General features: G+C 47.8%; 1 protein-coding gene across 2 annotated transcripts in view; it reads left to right on the top strand.

Annotated features, from left to right (window-relative positions):
- The window catches only part of MTMR8 (myotubularin related protein 8), a 483,391-nt gene that overhangs the window by 68,336 nt on the left and 399,976 nt on the right, over positions 1 to 15,079 (top strand). For both annotated transcript variants that reach the window (XM_085608281.1, XM_085608282.1), the window contains exon 3: positions 9,198 to 9,360. In XM_085608281.1, the coding sequence (XP_085464407.1) occupies positions 9,198 to 9,360 (163 nt within the window). The remainder of the gene's footprint in view (positions 1 to 9,197; positions 9,361 to 15,079) is intronic.

Below are 15,079 nucleotides of genomic sequence, written 5' to 3'. Positions count from 1 at the left end.
CATGCCATTTGATGGAACCTGTCTTTTTGGGAAGAAGGCAGACTCTGCCCTAGAGAGGTTCAAGGACTCTCAAGCTACGACCAGATACTTGGGACTCCTATTCTACACCTCGTGGCCAGTCTAGCTTTTGCCCCTTTCGTGGTAACGGAAGGAGTTTTGAACCGCGTCAGCCCTATCCCAGCCACCGTCCTGCGCAGGTACATGGATGCGGTTCATTCCAACCTAGGAATGGAAGCCAGAAGTCGTCGGTCACCCTGCCCTGTCTTCAAGCACTCCTAATGTGACTCTGCAAGACCACACCACTCCAGTTGGTGGGAGAATCCATCATCCTCATCATCTCCCCTGCTGGAGGTCCTTAACATGGGACAAGTGGGTCTTGCAGATCATTCAGGAGAGCTATTCTCTGCCTTTCCTTTCTTTTTCTCCTCCCATTCTGCCAAATCAAAAACGGCTGGCAGAGTATCGTTTGAAATTTCTCCAGGAGGAAGTTACAGCTCTCTTGGCCAAGGGAGCTATAGAGAGGCTTCCAGATTCAGAAGTAGGCAGTGGCTGTTCTTCCCGCTACTTTTTGATTCCGAAAAAGAACAAAGGGTTGGGACCCATTTTAGATCTTCGGTCCATCAATCTCTTCCTCAAGAAGAAGTTCAAGATGCTCACTCTGGCTCAGGTCTTGTCTGACCTAGACCAAGAATACTGGATGGTAGCGTTGGACCTGCAAGATGCGTATTTTCACATCCCCATCCTACCGAGCCACAGGCATTACCTGTGGGGCAAGGTAGGCCGCAAGCACTTTCAGTTTTCTGTGCTCCCCTTTGGCCTTACCAGTGCCCCTCGAGTGTTCACCAAGGTGATGGTGGTGGTCGCAGCTCATCTGCGCAGGTTAGGGATGTCAGTCTTTCCCTACCTCGATGACTGGCTTTTGAAGGCGTCCTCCCCCAGGCTGTCGTCTCCCACCTTCAGACTACGGCAGCCCTCCTGCATTGGCTGGGGTTCTCTATAAACAGGCCAAAGTCTCACCTGACTCCTTCTCAGACTCTTCTTTTCATCTGGACTGTTCTGGACACAGTGCAGTTTTGGGCCTATCCTCCCGAGCAGTGGGTCCAGGATATTCAGGTTATGATTCCGATGTTTCGGTCTCTATCCTGGATTTCGATGAGACTGACTCGGAGTCTGTTGGGCCTCATGGCCTCCTGCATCCTGTTGGTAAAGCATGCTAGGTGGCATATTCAGGCTCTGCAGTTGGACCTGAAGTTCCAGTGGGCACAGCATCGAGGAAATCTCACCCGTGTGGTCCAGATCTCGGAAGGAACTGCGAGAGATCTGCAATGTTGGCTGACGAACCGCGATTGGGTCAACGGCTGACCCCTCTCCCTTCCCCCATCTCACATCTCAATCGTGACAGATGTGTCACTCTGGACTGGAACGTCTATCTGGGAGAGGTGGAGATCGGGTACACTGGTCTCTGGCGGAGTCGGGGGGGGCTCCCATCAGTTTGTTGGAGCTTCGAGCGATTTGGTTGGTATTGAAGGCATTTCTTCCCTCTGTCAAGGGTAAGTTAGTACAGGTTTTCGCGGATGACACCACCACCATGTGGTACTGTAACAAGCAGGGCGGGGTGGGGTTGTGGATTTCGAGAGGCCTTGCATCTCTGGACATGACTGGAACAGCAGGGCATAACTCTGGTGGTTCAACACCTGGCAGGTTCAGGTTCTCTAAACACCAGGGCGAACAAACTCAGCTGTCTATGCCTTTCAGATCACGAATGGTGTCTCCATTCGGAGGTGGCACAAGATCTCTTTCAGAGCTGGGGAGATCCGTGGTTAGATCTGTTCGCCTCCGAAGAGAACGGGAAGTGTCTGCAATACTGCACACTGAAGTTTCCAAGGCAGCTATTGCACGGCGACGCCTTTCATCACGAGTGGAGCTCAGGCCTGCTGTACGCCTTTCTGCCCATACAACTCCTACCCAGGGTTCTGAAGAAGATCAAGAGCGACCGGGCGCAAGTCATTCTTGTGACTCCTGACTGGGCGAGGATAGTCTGGTATCCAGAGCTTCTGAAAATGAGCATCGATCCTCCCATCAGGCTGTGCCTTCGGGAGGATCTTCTGTCACACCAGCAGGGGAGGGTCCTCCACCTGAACCTGTCAAATCTGTGCCTCCATTCGTGGAGATTGAGCGTTGACAGTTGGTGGCTTTTGAACTTCCCCCTGAAGTATGTAACATTATTTTGGCTGTCAGATGGCCCTCCACTACGATGGTATATGCTTGCTGTTGGCAGAAATTTGTATTGTACTGTACAGAAAGGTCTATTCACCCTCTTTCTGCTTCTCTTTCCACTGTTCTTCTATTCATTCTAATCCTTGCCCAGCAGGGCTCTGCGTTGGGTTCTCTCAACGGTTATCTTTCTGCTCTATCCGCTTTTTTGCGGCTGCCAGACCAACCCTCTCTCTTTAGTTCTCCAATTGTACATGGGTTTCTTAAAGGGCTGGCTCACTTGTTTCCTTGTTTCACTTAGCCCTTTGTTATGCCACAGTGGGACCTTAATTTGGTCATCACGTTTCTTATGTGTGCTCCCTTCGAGCCTTTGCACAACTGTCCCCTCCGTCTGCTTACCGTCAAGACAGCCTTTCTGGTGGCGATAACATCTGCTTGGAGGGTTAGTGAGTTGCAGGCGCTATCTTGCACACCTTCCTACATTGTGTCTTTCCCAGACAAAGTGATGCTTTGCACACGTGCTTCATTTTTACCAAAGGTTGTGACCCCATTCCACCTGTGTCAATCCAGCATGCTGCTCACCTTCTTTGATCCCCGCATCCCTCTCAGGAAGAGGAGCATTTCCATCATCTGGACCTAAAAAGAGCTTTCTCATTCTACCTTGACCGCACAAAGGAGTTGCAGGTGAAGGACCAACTCTTTGTGGGGTACGTGGCAGCTAAGAAGGGGCGGGCAGTGCAGAAAAGGACCATCTCTTGCTTGGTCGTTCTCTGCATTAAAGTCTGCTATGACCTGGCTAAGAAGCATGCCCCTGAGGGATTAAGGGGCATTCCACAAGGAAAAGGGCTCCGACTATGGCTTTGGCTCGGGGTGTCCCAGTCCTGGACATCTGTCGGGCAGCATCGTGGGCATCTTTGCACATGTTTGCCAAGCACTACTGCCTGGACAGTGAGGTCCACAGGGGAGGGCATTTTGTCCATTTGGTCCTTTCAGGATTTACTAGTGTAAGTTTTTGGTCCGCAACCCACCGTTGGGATGGTATGGCTTGGGTATCTAATTCAAAGATAAGGAATCTGCAGCTAGAAGTCTTTCAAATGAACAAGTTGCTTACCTTCAGTAAAGCATTATCTGGTAGAGACTATCTAGCTGCAGATTCCTTACAGCCCACCCATGCCTCCCCGCTTTGCAGACTGATTTTGTTCGAGCTAGGGTTATTCCTCTTTTCAGGGCCCTAGATTTGCACTCGACTTCATCAGTTACTTCGTTGCTGTGTGCTTCTGACGTGCAAAATACAAAACGTACTGACGTCCGCGTGCCTGGAGGCGCCTTTATAGGTGACCGCGATGGCATAACCGACGCTATTGACGCCGACAGCGTCACGCGGAGCCGTATTGAGCCACCCGATGGCACACTTAAAGGTGTATTGCTTGAGCAAACGTTTCTGGATCCAGCTTGACACCTGGGAAATTCAAAGGTAAGGAATCTGTAGCTAGATAGTCTCTACCAGATAATGTGTTACCGAAAGTAAGTAACTTGTTCGTTTAGTTTGTGCAGCCATTTAGAGAGTTTCCCCATAAGTATTTCACCAGCCAGCTTGTACCTAATTGTTAATTTGTGTGTAGTATATAGTTTGGTGTGTAATAAAAGATATTTCCTTTTTAAAAGTAAAAGCCCTGACTGGATGACTTATTAAATGAGGTTTGTTGTCTTGCTGAATTCGGTGTGTCTATCCCACATCACCTCCCCAGGTTAAGCCTTGAACTGCTCTGCCTGGCTTCCCTGAGGGATTGCAGGTATAGAGGCCCCAACATGCTATTCACAAAAGACCCCAGTTGTTACGAGGCAGGGTCATTACCTTGTAACTGACCTGGGACTTTTCAACGGGGATTTTGTACAGTGTTCTGAAAATGACAATGTATTCTTTTATTTATTATTGTTGTGATTGTTATTATTAGTAATAATAGTAGTATTACTCGGGTAAGTCCAAGTTCCACACGAAGAAAAAGAAATCAAAGCATGCTTTTACTTCACCCGGTCGTCGAGATGGAGGAACAAAGGAACTGGTGTGAAGATAAGGGTGAAGCCAGTGGACTGAACATATCTCAAGATACTGGCCTGCTTTCCCCGCCTACCATGGCTACGCAGTAGGGAGTTTCAGTCGCAATGGTGGTGCGGAGAGTGGCTGGGGTCCTGGACCTTAGCTTGCCCTCAGTGGCAGTCAAGACTAGTGTCTTGACGGAGGTGCTTCAGCCAGGAGTGTCCCCATCGGAACCCGTTCTCTCTTTCAATTAGGCACTTACTGAGGTCCTGCTTGGAACTTGGTCCAAACCCAACACCCTACACAGAGAGCTTGGTGGTCCAAGCCTCCACGCCCCATGTAAATTATGGCACATTCCCTACTGCACCCCCGGGCAGGGAATCAAAGAGTCTGGACAATCTTGGGAAGGTGATATTTTCTTCCGCCAGCCTGGCAATGCAGTCTGTGAACACTGCGTGCCTTTTGGGCCACTATTCCCACACTCTGTGGGATACGGTTGCGCAGGTGCTGCCAATGGTCCAAGTGGAAGCCAGAGTCGTGCTTTCCTAAGCTGTTGCCAATGGCAGGGCTGCAGCGAAGTTCACCATCAGCGGTGGATTAGACACCACTGACTCACTAGGTAGAGTGGTTTCATTAACAGTGGCTATGCAATGCCACGCCTGGGGTAGGATAACTGACTTTTCTGGGGATGATCAGACATCACTCATTGACATGCCCTTTGATGCCTCCATTCTCTTTGGAGACAAGGCAGGTTCGGCGCAGGAGCACTTTAAGAACAGGGCTGCGGGCAGCTCCTTCGGCCTTGCTATCGCCCCTCGTCATCCTCAATCCGCCTTTCACTCCTTTCGTGGCCACAGAAGAGGCATGCAACTGCATCTTTATTTGGCTAGCCACCATGCCACGCAAGCTTTCCAACCTCTGCATGGACGTGGATACGGTTCCTACTGGCCCCATGGGTCGGGTGGCCAGCGGTCGGGTCAGTCCACAAACCCGCCATCAGTCGCAGCCTTCAAACCCTCCTAGTCTGCCCGCTTACCATCTTGGGCTCCCAGTGGGTGGCAGGATTCACCATCACCTTCCCCTCTGGCAATCCTTAACATCGGACAGGTGGGTTTTGCAGATTGTCCGAACGGGCTACTCCCTTCCCTTCCAGATTACCCCTCACCCCATGGCACATACTTAGGACAGGCTGACGGAGGACCACCTATCTCTTCTCCACCAGGAAGTGACAGCTCTTTTGACCAAAGGAGTCATAGAGAGATTGCCAGCTCCAGCAGTAGGTCGTGGTTGCTATTCCTGCTACTTTCTGGTGCCCAAAAAGGACGGAGGCCTTTGTCCTATCCACGACCTGCACTGTCTCAATTTCTTCCTCAAGAAGGAGAAATTCAAGATGCTCACTCTTGCTCAGGTTCTCAGCCCTGGACCTTGGAGACTGGATGGTGGCGTTAGACTTGCAGAATGTATACTTTCACATTCCCGTCCTGCCTGCCACAGGTGTTACCTGTGGTTCACGGTGAGCCACAAGCATTTTCAGTTTGCTGTGCTCCCTTTTGGCTTCACCAGTGCTGCTTGGGTGTTCACCAAGGTGGAGGCGGTGGTTGCAGCTCATCTGCGTAGATCAGGGTTGCCTGTCTTTTCTTAACTCGATGACTGTTGATGGCGTGGTCACCCCAGCCTGTCGTCTCCCACCTCCAGACTACGGCGACGCTCCTGAGTTCTCTGGGATACACTATCAATGTGCCGAAGTCGCTCCTGACTCTCTCTCAGACGCTCCATTTCATCAAAGCTGTTTTGGACACGGTGCAGTTTCGGGTCTATCCTCCCGAACGGCAAGTCCAGGATATTCAGGTTACGATACTGATATTTTAGGCTCTATCCTGGATTTCGGTGAGACGGACTCTGAGGCTGCTGGGCCTCATGCATCCTGCTTGTTACACTTGCCTGTTGGCGTATGCAGTGGGACCTTAAGTTCCAGTGGACGCAGCATCAGTGTAATCTTTCCAACATGGTCCAGAACTTGGAGGGAACTGCAAAGGACCTATAGTGGTGGCTTATGAACCGCAGTTGGGTCAGCAGCAGACCCCTTTCCCTTCCCCAACCAGATCTGACAGTGGGGACAGATGCGTCGCTTGTGGGATTGGACAGCCATATGGGAGAGGTGTAGTTCAGAGGACTATGGTTGCCAGCGGAATCCGGACTCCACATCAACCTGATGGAGCTCTGAGCGATCAGATTGGCATTGAAAGCCTTTCTGCCCGCCTTCCAGGGAAGTGCAAGGGGTCACGGACAACACCACCACCATGTAGTCCTGCAACAAGCAGGGCGGAGTGAGGTCATGGACCCTTTGTCAGGCGGTCCTGCATCTCTAGACATGGCAGGACAGCAGGTCATATCCCTGGTAGTTCAACATCTAGGGGATGGCATCAGCCGAAGATGCCTAGCGGAACACAAATTTCGTCTCCATCCAAAAGTGATGCACGGTCACTTTCAGCAGTGGGGAGAGCTTTGGTTAGATTTGTTCTCCACCGCTGACAATGCAATTTAAGAAGTTCTGCGTGCTGGAGTTTCCAAGGTGGCGCTTGCTCAGAGATTCTTTTCATCTCAAGTGGAACTCATGCCTCCTGTAAGCACTTCTCTTCCATACCACTACCCAGGGTTCTCAAGAAGATCAGGAACGACTCTACACAAGTCATTCTTGTGGCTCTGGACTGGACACGGAGAGCCTGGTATCCCAAACTGTTGAACATGGCTATCGGTCCTCCAGTCAGGCTGCTGCTTCGGGAGGATCTTGTGTCCCAGCAGCACGGATGGTTCTCCACACAAAGCTGTCAACACTCCGCCTTCTTGCGTGGAGATTGAGCGGTGACAGTTGACAGCTTTTGACCTTCCGTCCGAAGTCTGTAACGTTATCTTGGCAGCTAGGTGTCCCTCTACCAAACTGTTTACACATGCCGTTGGGCAACATTTGTGGCATGGTATACAGAAAGACATGTTGAGCCCCCTTTTCTCAAGTTCTCCTGTTCATTCTTTTCCTTGCCCAGCAGGGCTCTGCTCTTGGCACTGTTAAGGGATACCTTTCTGCTATCTCTGCTAGCTATGCTTTTCCTAAGTTGCCTGACCAACCTTCCCTTTTCCAATCCCTTATTGTACATAGGTTTTTGAAAGGTTTGCAACATATGTCTCCTCCCACTTCTTTCATTATGCCCCAGTGGGACCTCAATCTCATCCTCACTTTCCCTATGTGCACTCCCTTTGAGCCTCTGCACAATTGCCCACTCAGGTTCCTTACCATCAAGACTGCCATTCTCGTGGCAGTCATATCTGCCTGGAGGGTCAGAGTGAATCGGGCCTTGTCATCCGAGCATCCTTATCTTAACAGCTATCCAGATAAACTGGTGCTTCGTACGAGAGCTTCCTTTCTTTCAAAAGTGGTCACTTCATTTCACGTAGGCCAAACCATTACTCTGCCTACTTTTTACACTCCGTCTCATCCCCCCAAGGAAGAGGAGAGACTCCACCATCTGAACCCAAAAAGAGTGATGCTGTTCTACCTTGACTGCACACAAGAGTTCTGGTGGACGACCAAATCTTCGTGGGGTATGCCTGAGTGAAGAAGGTCAAGGCTGTGCAGAAGGGGACCATCTCAAGACTTGACTGTGCTTTGCATTAAAATCTACTGTGCATTGACTAAGAAACAACCCCTGAGGGTTTGCGTGCTCCACCACGCAGAGTTCGGGTCCTGGACATCTGCCAGACAGCAACGTGGGCTTCTCTGCACACGTATACCAGACACTACTGTCTTGACAGTCTGGTCAGTAGGGATGGGCACTTTGTTCAGTCCTGTGGGACTTCCTCATGTAAAATTTGTCTGCAGCCACACCTCACGAGAGGTATTTCTTGTGTATCTATTTAAAGGCAAGGAATCTGCCGCTAGATGTCCCCATCAGATGAACAAGTTACTTAGCTTTGATAGCGCCTTATGTGGTAGAGACTCTTTCTAGCTGCAGATTCCTTACTGACCCACCCATCCTCCACGCTCTGTGAACGGATTTCTATGGACAGGGTTTTTCTCGTTTCAGGGCCATAGTTTTCCACACCAGTTGTCTGTGTACTTAATGGCTATGTGCTTAGGGCGTAGAAAGTCGTGAAAAGTAATATGCCTCAGCGCGCCTGAGTGGCGCCTATATAGGCTCCGTGAACGTCCCTTTCAGGGCTAACTATGCCAACAATGCGAAGCTGAGCTGAACGACTCCATCTACCGGCGCGCAGGGGTACTGCTTGTGAAAAATGTCTGTATCCAGTCTAACGCCTGGGATCATTTTAAGGTAAGTAATCTATGTCTAAGTACAGTTTCTATGAGCTAAAGCGTTACCGAAGGTAAGCAACTTGTTCTTTGCGAATTGCATCCATAAACTATGTGTCTCTGATCAATAATAAATTGCTATGGAAATAAGGTTTTGTAAATTAGGCCCATCGTGATACTGATACTTGAGTTTCATAACGCATACTATATTAACACCTCTATTTGATTAGTTTGTGGTCCACAAGAATTCTTTAGAAATTACATGCAATGTATGTATTGTGTTCACGCTGCAAACCACTGTTATATGTTCTCTGTTTCCTTCTGCTTTTGGTTTTGTAATCAGGGTGAGTTTCTCCAAGAGATTAAGATATCTTCCACAGATGGGCATGTGATCCCCGGATGTTTAAGGAAGGTGCATTTAATCAGAGTTTCACAGATTTGTTACTTTCTCCCTCTATCATTGCAGAACACCATGTGCCGTCCGCTAACTTTGTTAAAATTACAGTATTTCTAGTGCTGTCTAAGTATGAGTTCTTGAGTCAGATTTATGTATGAGCACTATGAAAATACTGGCTGTATTGTTTGAAGCATTCATGTAAATTGTTTTTTTTAGTAATGCAAATATTGCTTCGTGTTTTACAGATTATATATCACCACATTGCCACAGTTGAAAAATTGCCACTGACCACTAATGGATGCCCATTATTGATACATTGTAAGAACTTCCGGGTTGTACACTTCGTATTTGTTCGAGAAAGAGACTGCCATGAAGTATACACCTCACTGCTTAAGCTCTCGCAACCAGGTAAAAAGGGAGTGTGGGAATGGCATTTTGGGTGTGCCTTGTTTATGTGCTTATATTGAGTTTCTGAAATAGGCATTAGTGAAGGTCTGTGTGGTATTATTTATGGCTAGTCCTGTTGTGTAGAAAGACTACTACCTGTTGGATGTACCATAAACTCTGTAAAGTTAAAGACCTGTGAGACCAAAGATTCATGTGCTTGTATCTGTTTACATCACCCATCAGTTTGATTATATCTGCTGGGATAAACACATTAGAACTGTTCCGTGGTCCTGTTTCATTCAATAATAACATATTAGCAGGAATTAAAATATCTCAAATAGTATTTGTCCATTAACCTTTTTTCTTTCATCACTGAGAGAGCATGAAATAAACCACACAGATTCACTCAGCAACTCAATATGAACCGAAGTACTGGGAGAGGGCTCTTCCAAATTATAACCCAAAAAAGTTAGTCACGCCTTAGTTCTGATCTGATTCTGCCTCAGTCTAACACATCTTGGTTCCCAGGTTCCTGCCAGCCACAAGGTTCTGTGCTGCCTGTGGATCTGTAGAGGAGAATTCCTTCCTGTCATACTTCTTATGGAGTTTGTCTGGTTACCACACAGAAGCCTCATGCCCTGCTGTCAACATCTCATTTATTTTTATAGATTGCAGCTCACGCCTCTTGTTTTGTGTGGTTCTGGTAAGAGCAGAAAACTCCAGTATCTTATTGGCTAAACACCTTATTTTATGTCTTTAAACTCTGCACAGATAACAACCTCCTGCTGTACTGATTAACCTATTTCAAGCAGCATAGTCCCTTCTCTAAATGGCTTCACTTCCGCTCCTCTTGATGGTGAAACACTTTGTGAAGCTATGTTTTTTGGGTCCCTAATTCCACCATCTCAGTTTTTGGGAACTGCTGAAGCAGGTGTCTGATATCTCCGGATTGAGGTAATGGAGGTGCCCATAGGATTCTTCGTTTTGACCCTGGACTGCATTTTCAACCCTCTACACATCACTCTCAAGCCTCATTGTTGCTGGTACAACCCTTCTCTAAATGCACTCTCCCGCTGAAGTGTCCCATTATATTCCTCCAGTCGGTGCTCTGGGTTAGTGAGCTTCTCTGTGTCACCTACTTTCACCTCTGTGTCTCTGTTTTTCTATTCTTCCTGGTTCCTTTTTGTTGAGGGCACGTTCTTCTCAACATGTGTAGTTGTGGCAGCCAGTTCCTGCAGTAGGTATTTCAACGAAGATTCACACTCAATCTGGCACTAAGTGGGTCCTCAGTCTTGTCTACTTCCCCGTTGTGCTGTGAGGTGAAGTAACTATGCAGGTTGAAAGTCTCTCTTCTATCTGGCTCCCTTTAGTTAAATCTCTTTGGAAGGCATGCTATGTTGTTATCCACCACTAAAACAAATGCTGCAAGCGTAAGCCGCTGTTCTACCATCTCGGCTGTTACACGTGCCTTTCATTTGGACGCAATCATCGATCTATATTCTTCAGGATCATTGCATTGCCACAGTACTGCTCTGTCACACCATGTTACTCCCTCCTTTACATTGTTGCCACACTTTGAGCTGCAGGTGGCCATGGTCCTCCTTGAGGCTGGCTCTCTCAGTTGTTTCTACAATGTACTTCTGTGGTTTACTCCATCCTGACTAATAATCACCTCCACTGCTGTTGGAATATGCTCTGTTTTTGTGCCCCTTTTGCACATCAGTCTTTTTATTGAACAGCTGCACCGAGCCGAAGCGCCATATTAACCTTTACCAGCCTGGGAAATCAGGGAGCTATGGAGTGCTCTACCCAGACCATTCCGGAGCTCCATAGATTTTGATTTATAAGTGCTCCTCCGGGTCCATCCACACTGGACCGTTGCTGCTATTGTTATATTCCATATAGGTACTATAATATAGGCCTCAGTAAACTAGTTACCCTTTGTCTATATTCTCTCCCTACATTACACTTTTAACAGTTTACAGGGACTGACCTTTTACCTAGATATTAAACTGCATTCAGAACGCGGGTTTTCCCCAATTCGAAATCTCATATATTATGCATGAGGGTTCTTGGAAGCTCAGCAGGACCACCATCTCCTGTATAAAATCTATGTACAAAGTTCAAGCCCGACGTCATCCTTTGGCCAATACAGTAAAACAGCAAGGTAAGACCCCTGGGGAGACCTATGGGTATATATACATCACATCTTTCTACGATAGCTAGAGGAGATCGAGACTTCCTGGCCGACACACTGACCAGAGACGCTGAGGTTCCTGCGTGCAGACACTCCACCTCGCAGTGGTCTAAACATCCCTCGCGGGGTGTCCAACTTCATGACCAGGACGAATTCCTACACTCTCACTTAAGGTAATGGGGTTGACTAAATCCTATAAGGGATTCTTGGCTTAACACCTACACCCATGCTGGGTACACGTGGGTACATCTAGTTAGGGAGGCATCGTAGGAGTAAGCATCTTTTATCATGTGATTTATATACTTGAATGTATTCATGATTTTAGTACGATGGTAGAACTATACCATTCTTTTACTTTCATAGTACTGTTGATCATTTATATCTTATACTGTTTAACAGTTGTTGCAGCACATCTATTTTACACCAGAATAACAACTGTTCAATAAATGATTATTGAAAACTCCTAGCTTGTTTTATTCGGTGTATCTCTCTGAGACAAACTAAGTAAGCACGAGTGACTGAGCGAAAGGTAGTGCATTGTTTCTACGGTCCTGAGGGATCAGGGTTGTCATGTTCTGAGGTTGACAGAATCTATTATATCCTTGGTAAGAGGAGAGTATAGTGGCACTGTGAGCTAGCTGATCCAGACAGGCTAACATACCCGGTGGGGGTGCACGGAATCAGTCTGCCACCAGTCCCACAGTTTGTTATCCAAGCGCGCAGATCCTGTATAGGTCATATAGGAACTACAGGACATGGCGCCGCCAACGTTGGTTGGGTACTTATTTAACAGTAGAATCCGAGTAGTTCAGTTGTGCTAGTCTCAGAAATCCCTATTTACAAAATACCAGAGACGTCTGGAGTGGGTAGTCTAAATTCCGCCACAGCTGAGTAGGCAAACCTCCTATTTGTTGGCTGTTGGTTAATCAAGGTTGAAGGAGACAATGTTCCTAAAATTGTGCAAAAACACTATCTTATTTTTCATGAAAAATACTTCTTCCTCTAAAACGATGACTGAAGACGCGGATAACGCAGGAGGAGTTGTGCATAAATTGCACCTCTCAGATGAAGAAGAAAATGCAGTTGCAATTCCGATTGCAGAGAATTTTAGAAATACAGTCACCCTGAAACTGCTTACGCATGGTGTAACAGCCAGGGGTGGCATAGTAGCTTTAGTGATTGAGCCGCTCTAATCATACAGAACAGAGGTATTTTATTTGTGGGTTACATTCCCAGCAGCAAATGTAAGAACAAAAACATTTCACTTCTACACAGAAGGTGATGCCCCAGCGGAATATTGGCCATTTTAGGGCATGCAGGTTCTGCTTATGTACCAGGAACACTTATACTGGTTTAAAGGCGCCCTACCCCATATAAGAAGAAGAGTAAGACTCAATCCGCTTGGAAGAGAAGGAGCAACATGGCCAATATTAGCAATTTATACGCAACATCCTAACTTTGAAACAATGCCAGGACCTGACTTTCACAAAGAATGAATTAAACTTTACAGAAACATGACGCAATATGTCATGAGGACATTTACAGTCCAGCCAGCAATGGCAACAACAAATACAGCTCAAGTTTAAAGTACTACGACTAAAATAACATCACAAACTTCACATGCAGTAATGGGTAAAATGCCCGCAAAACGTGAACAAATGCCATTCTGGATAGCTCAGAAAATAACACAGCTAGAAGCAGTAGTCCCAAATACCAGCCCATATGAAAAACACAATGCTAACAATCTGCTTGCCCATGGGGATCACACAACTAGAGGACTGTACCTCGTGGGGTACAGTTTTCACTGCCATATATACCAGAGCCTCTGGTATCCCATCAATAGCAGTAGTACCAGATGCATTAAGACCAATACCAAATGAGTACGGAGCAGAGCCTGCACTAAACTTAGGGATGAAGTTGCTAAGTAACTATGCCCAGGTATCAGCAATAATACTGGCAAACATTAAAGGGGAAGCAGCATCAGTGGCCATCTGCCAACAGTTCAGTCCTTTACAACAGGAGCAGGAACTACCAAAAAATAATTGAAACTGCGTATGCAGAATTAGGCAGAGACAGTTTGGGTGGGAAAGCGTTAAAACCACAACTCATGGGTAGTCTCGAGAAGGAGACTTTCAAGCAGACACCTACCTCTTTCAAAAGGAAGTGGGACAATAATAAACAAAACATTAAAGAGAACAGATCTCAATCCAGAAGTAGATCTTCGCCACAGGAACCCTCCGAAAGGAGGTATAACCTTGGGAATAGGGCTAACATTAGGAAACCTGACCGGTATCAGGATACTGATGCACGATCCTCTTGTTCCTTTCAGGGTTCATCGAAAAAATCAGAGAGGGAAGGACGGTCAGACAGACAAGAAGGGCGTCCAAAGTCCAAAGACAAGCAGAACGCTCCAGAATATACTTCTAAAAAAGAAGATAAAACAAAACCAAAACCTCAATTCAAAAAGAAGAAGGTTGCAGGTCTAAAGATCAGACATGCCCAAAATTCTAAGGACTCGACTACTGAACGGGAAATGGGCTCTCATGATGCTAGACAGTGCGGCAGAAGTAACAATAGCTCGCCAGAGCCTGATGGAATTTCTGGTGACAGCAAACTTGAATGATTATATCACAGTGGAAACACCTGATACTATCAATCAAACACATAATTTGTAAAGTGCACTACATACCCGGGAGGGTTTCAAGGCGCTGGGGAGTGGGGGGGGGAGGTGTTGCTGTTACTGGTCGAAGAGCCAGGTCTTGAGTTGTCTCCTGAAGGTCAGCAGCTCTTCGGTTTGTCGCAGGTAGAGGGGGAAAGTGTTCAAGGTCTTGGTGGCGCGATGGGAGAAGGATCTGCCTCTGGAAGTAGTTCTCCGGATACGTGGGACCGTGGCCAGGACGTGGTCAGCGGAGCGGAGTTTCCGGTTGGGTAAGTAGAAGGAGAGTCGACTGTTGAGATAGGCTGGGCCGGTTTTGTGGAGTGCCTTGTGTGCGTGGATCAGGAGCTTGAAGGAGATTCTTTTGTCGACGGGGAGCCAGTGCAGGTTCCTCAGGTGGGGGGTGATGTGGTCACGGCGCGGGACGTTCGAGGATCAGGCGTGCAGAGGCATTCTGGATTCTCTGTAATCTGCTGATGAGCTTGGACGAGGCTCCGGCGTAGAGGGCGTTTCCGTAGTCGAGTCTGCTGCTGACTAGGGCCTGGGAGACTGTTTTCCTCGTGTTTGTCGGGATCCATCTGTAGATCTTGCGGAGCATACGGAGGGTGTTGAAACAGGTGGAGGAGACTGCGTTGACTTGTTTGGTCATGGAAAGTTTCGAGTCGAGGATGACTCCCAGGTTGCGTGCGTGGTCGGTGGGGGCCGGGGGGGACCCCAGTGATGTGGGCCACCAAGAGTCGTCCCATGCGGAGGGGTTGGACCAGAGGATGAGGATTTCCGTCTTGTCTGTGTTCAGTTTGAGGCGGCTGTCCTCCATCCAGTCGGCGACGGCCTTCATTCCCTGGTGGAGGTTAGATTTGGCGGTGAGGGGGGTCCTTGGTGAGGGA

Source organism: Triturus cristatus, chromosome 5_2, assembly GCF_964204655.1.
Source record: "Triturus cristatus chromosome 5_2, aTriCri1.1, whole genome shotgun sequence".
NCBI classification, from domain to species: domain Eukaryota; kingdom Metazoa; phylum Chordata; class Amphibia; order Caudata; family Salamandridae; genus Triturus; species Triturus cristatus.
This window is presented reverse-complemented; position numbering and strand designations above follow the sequence as displayed.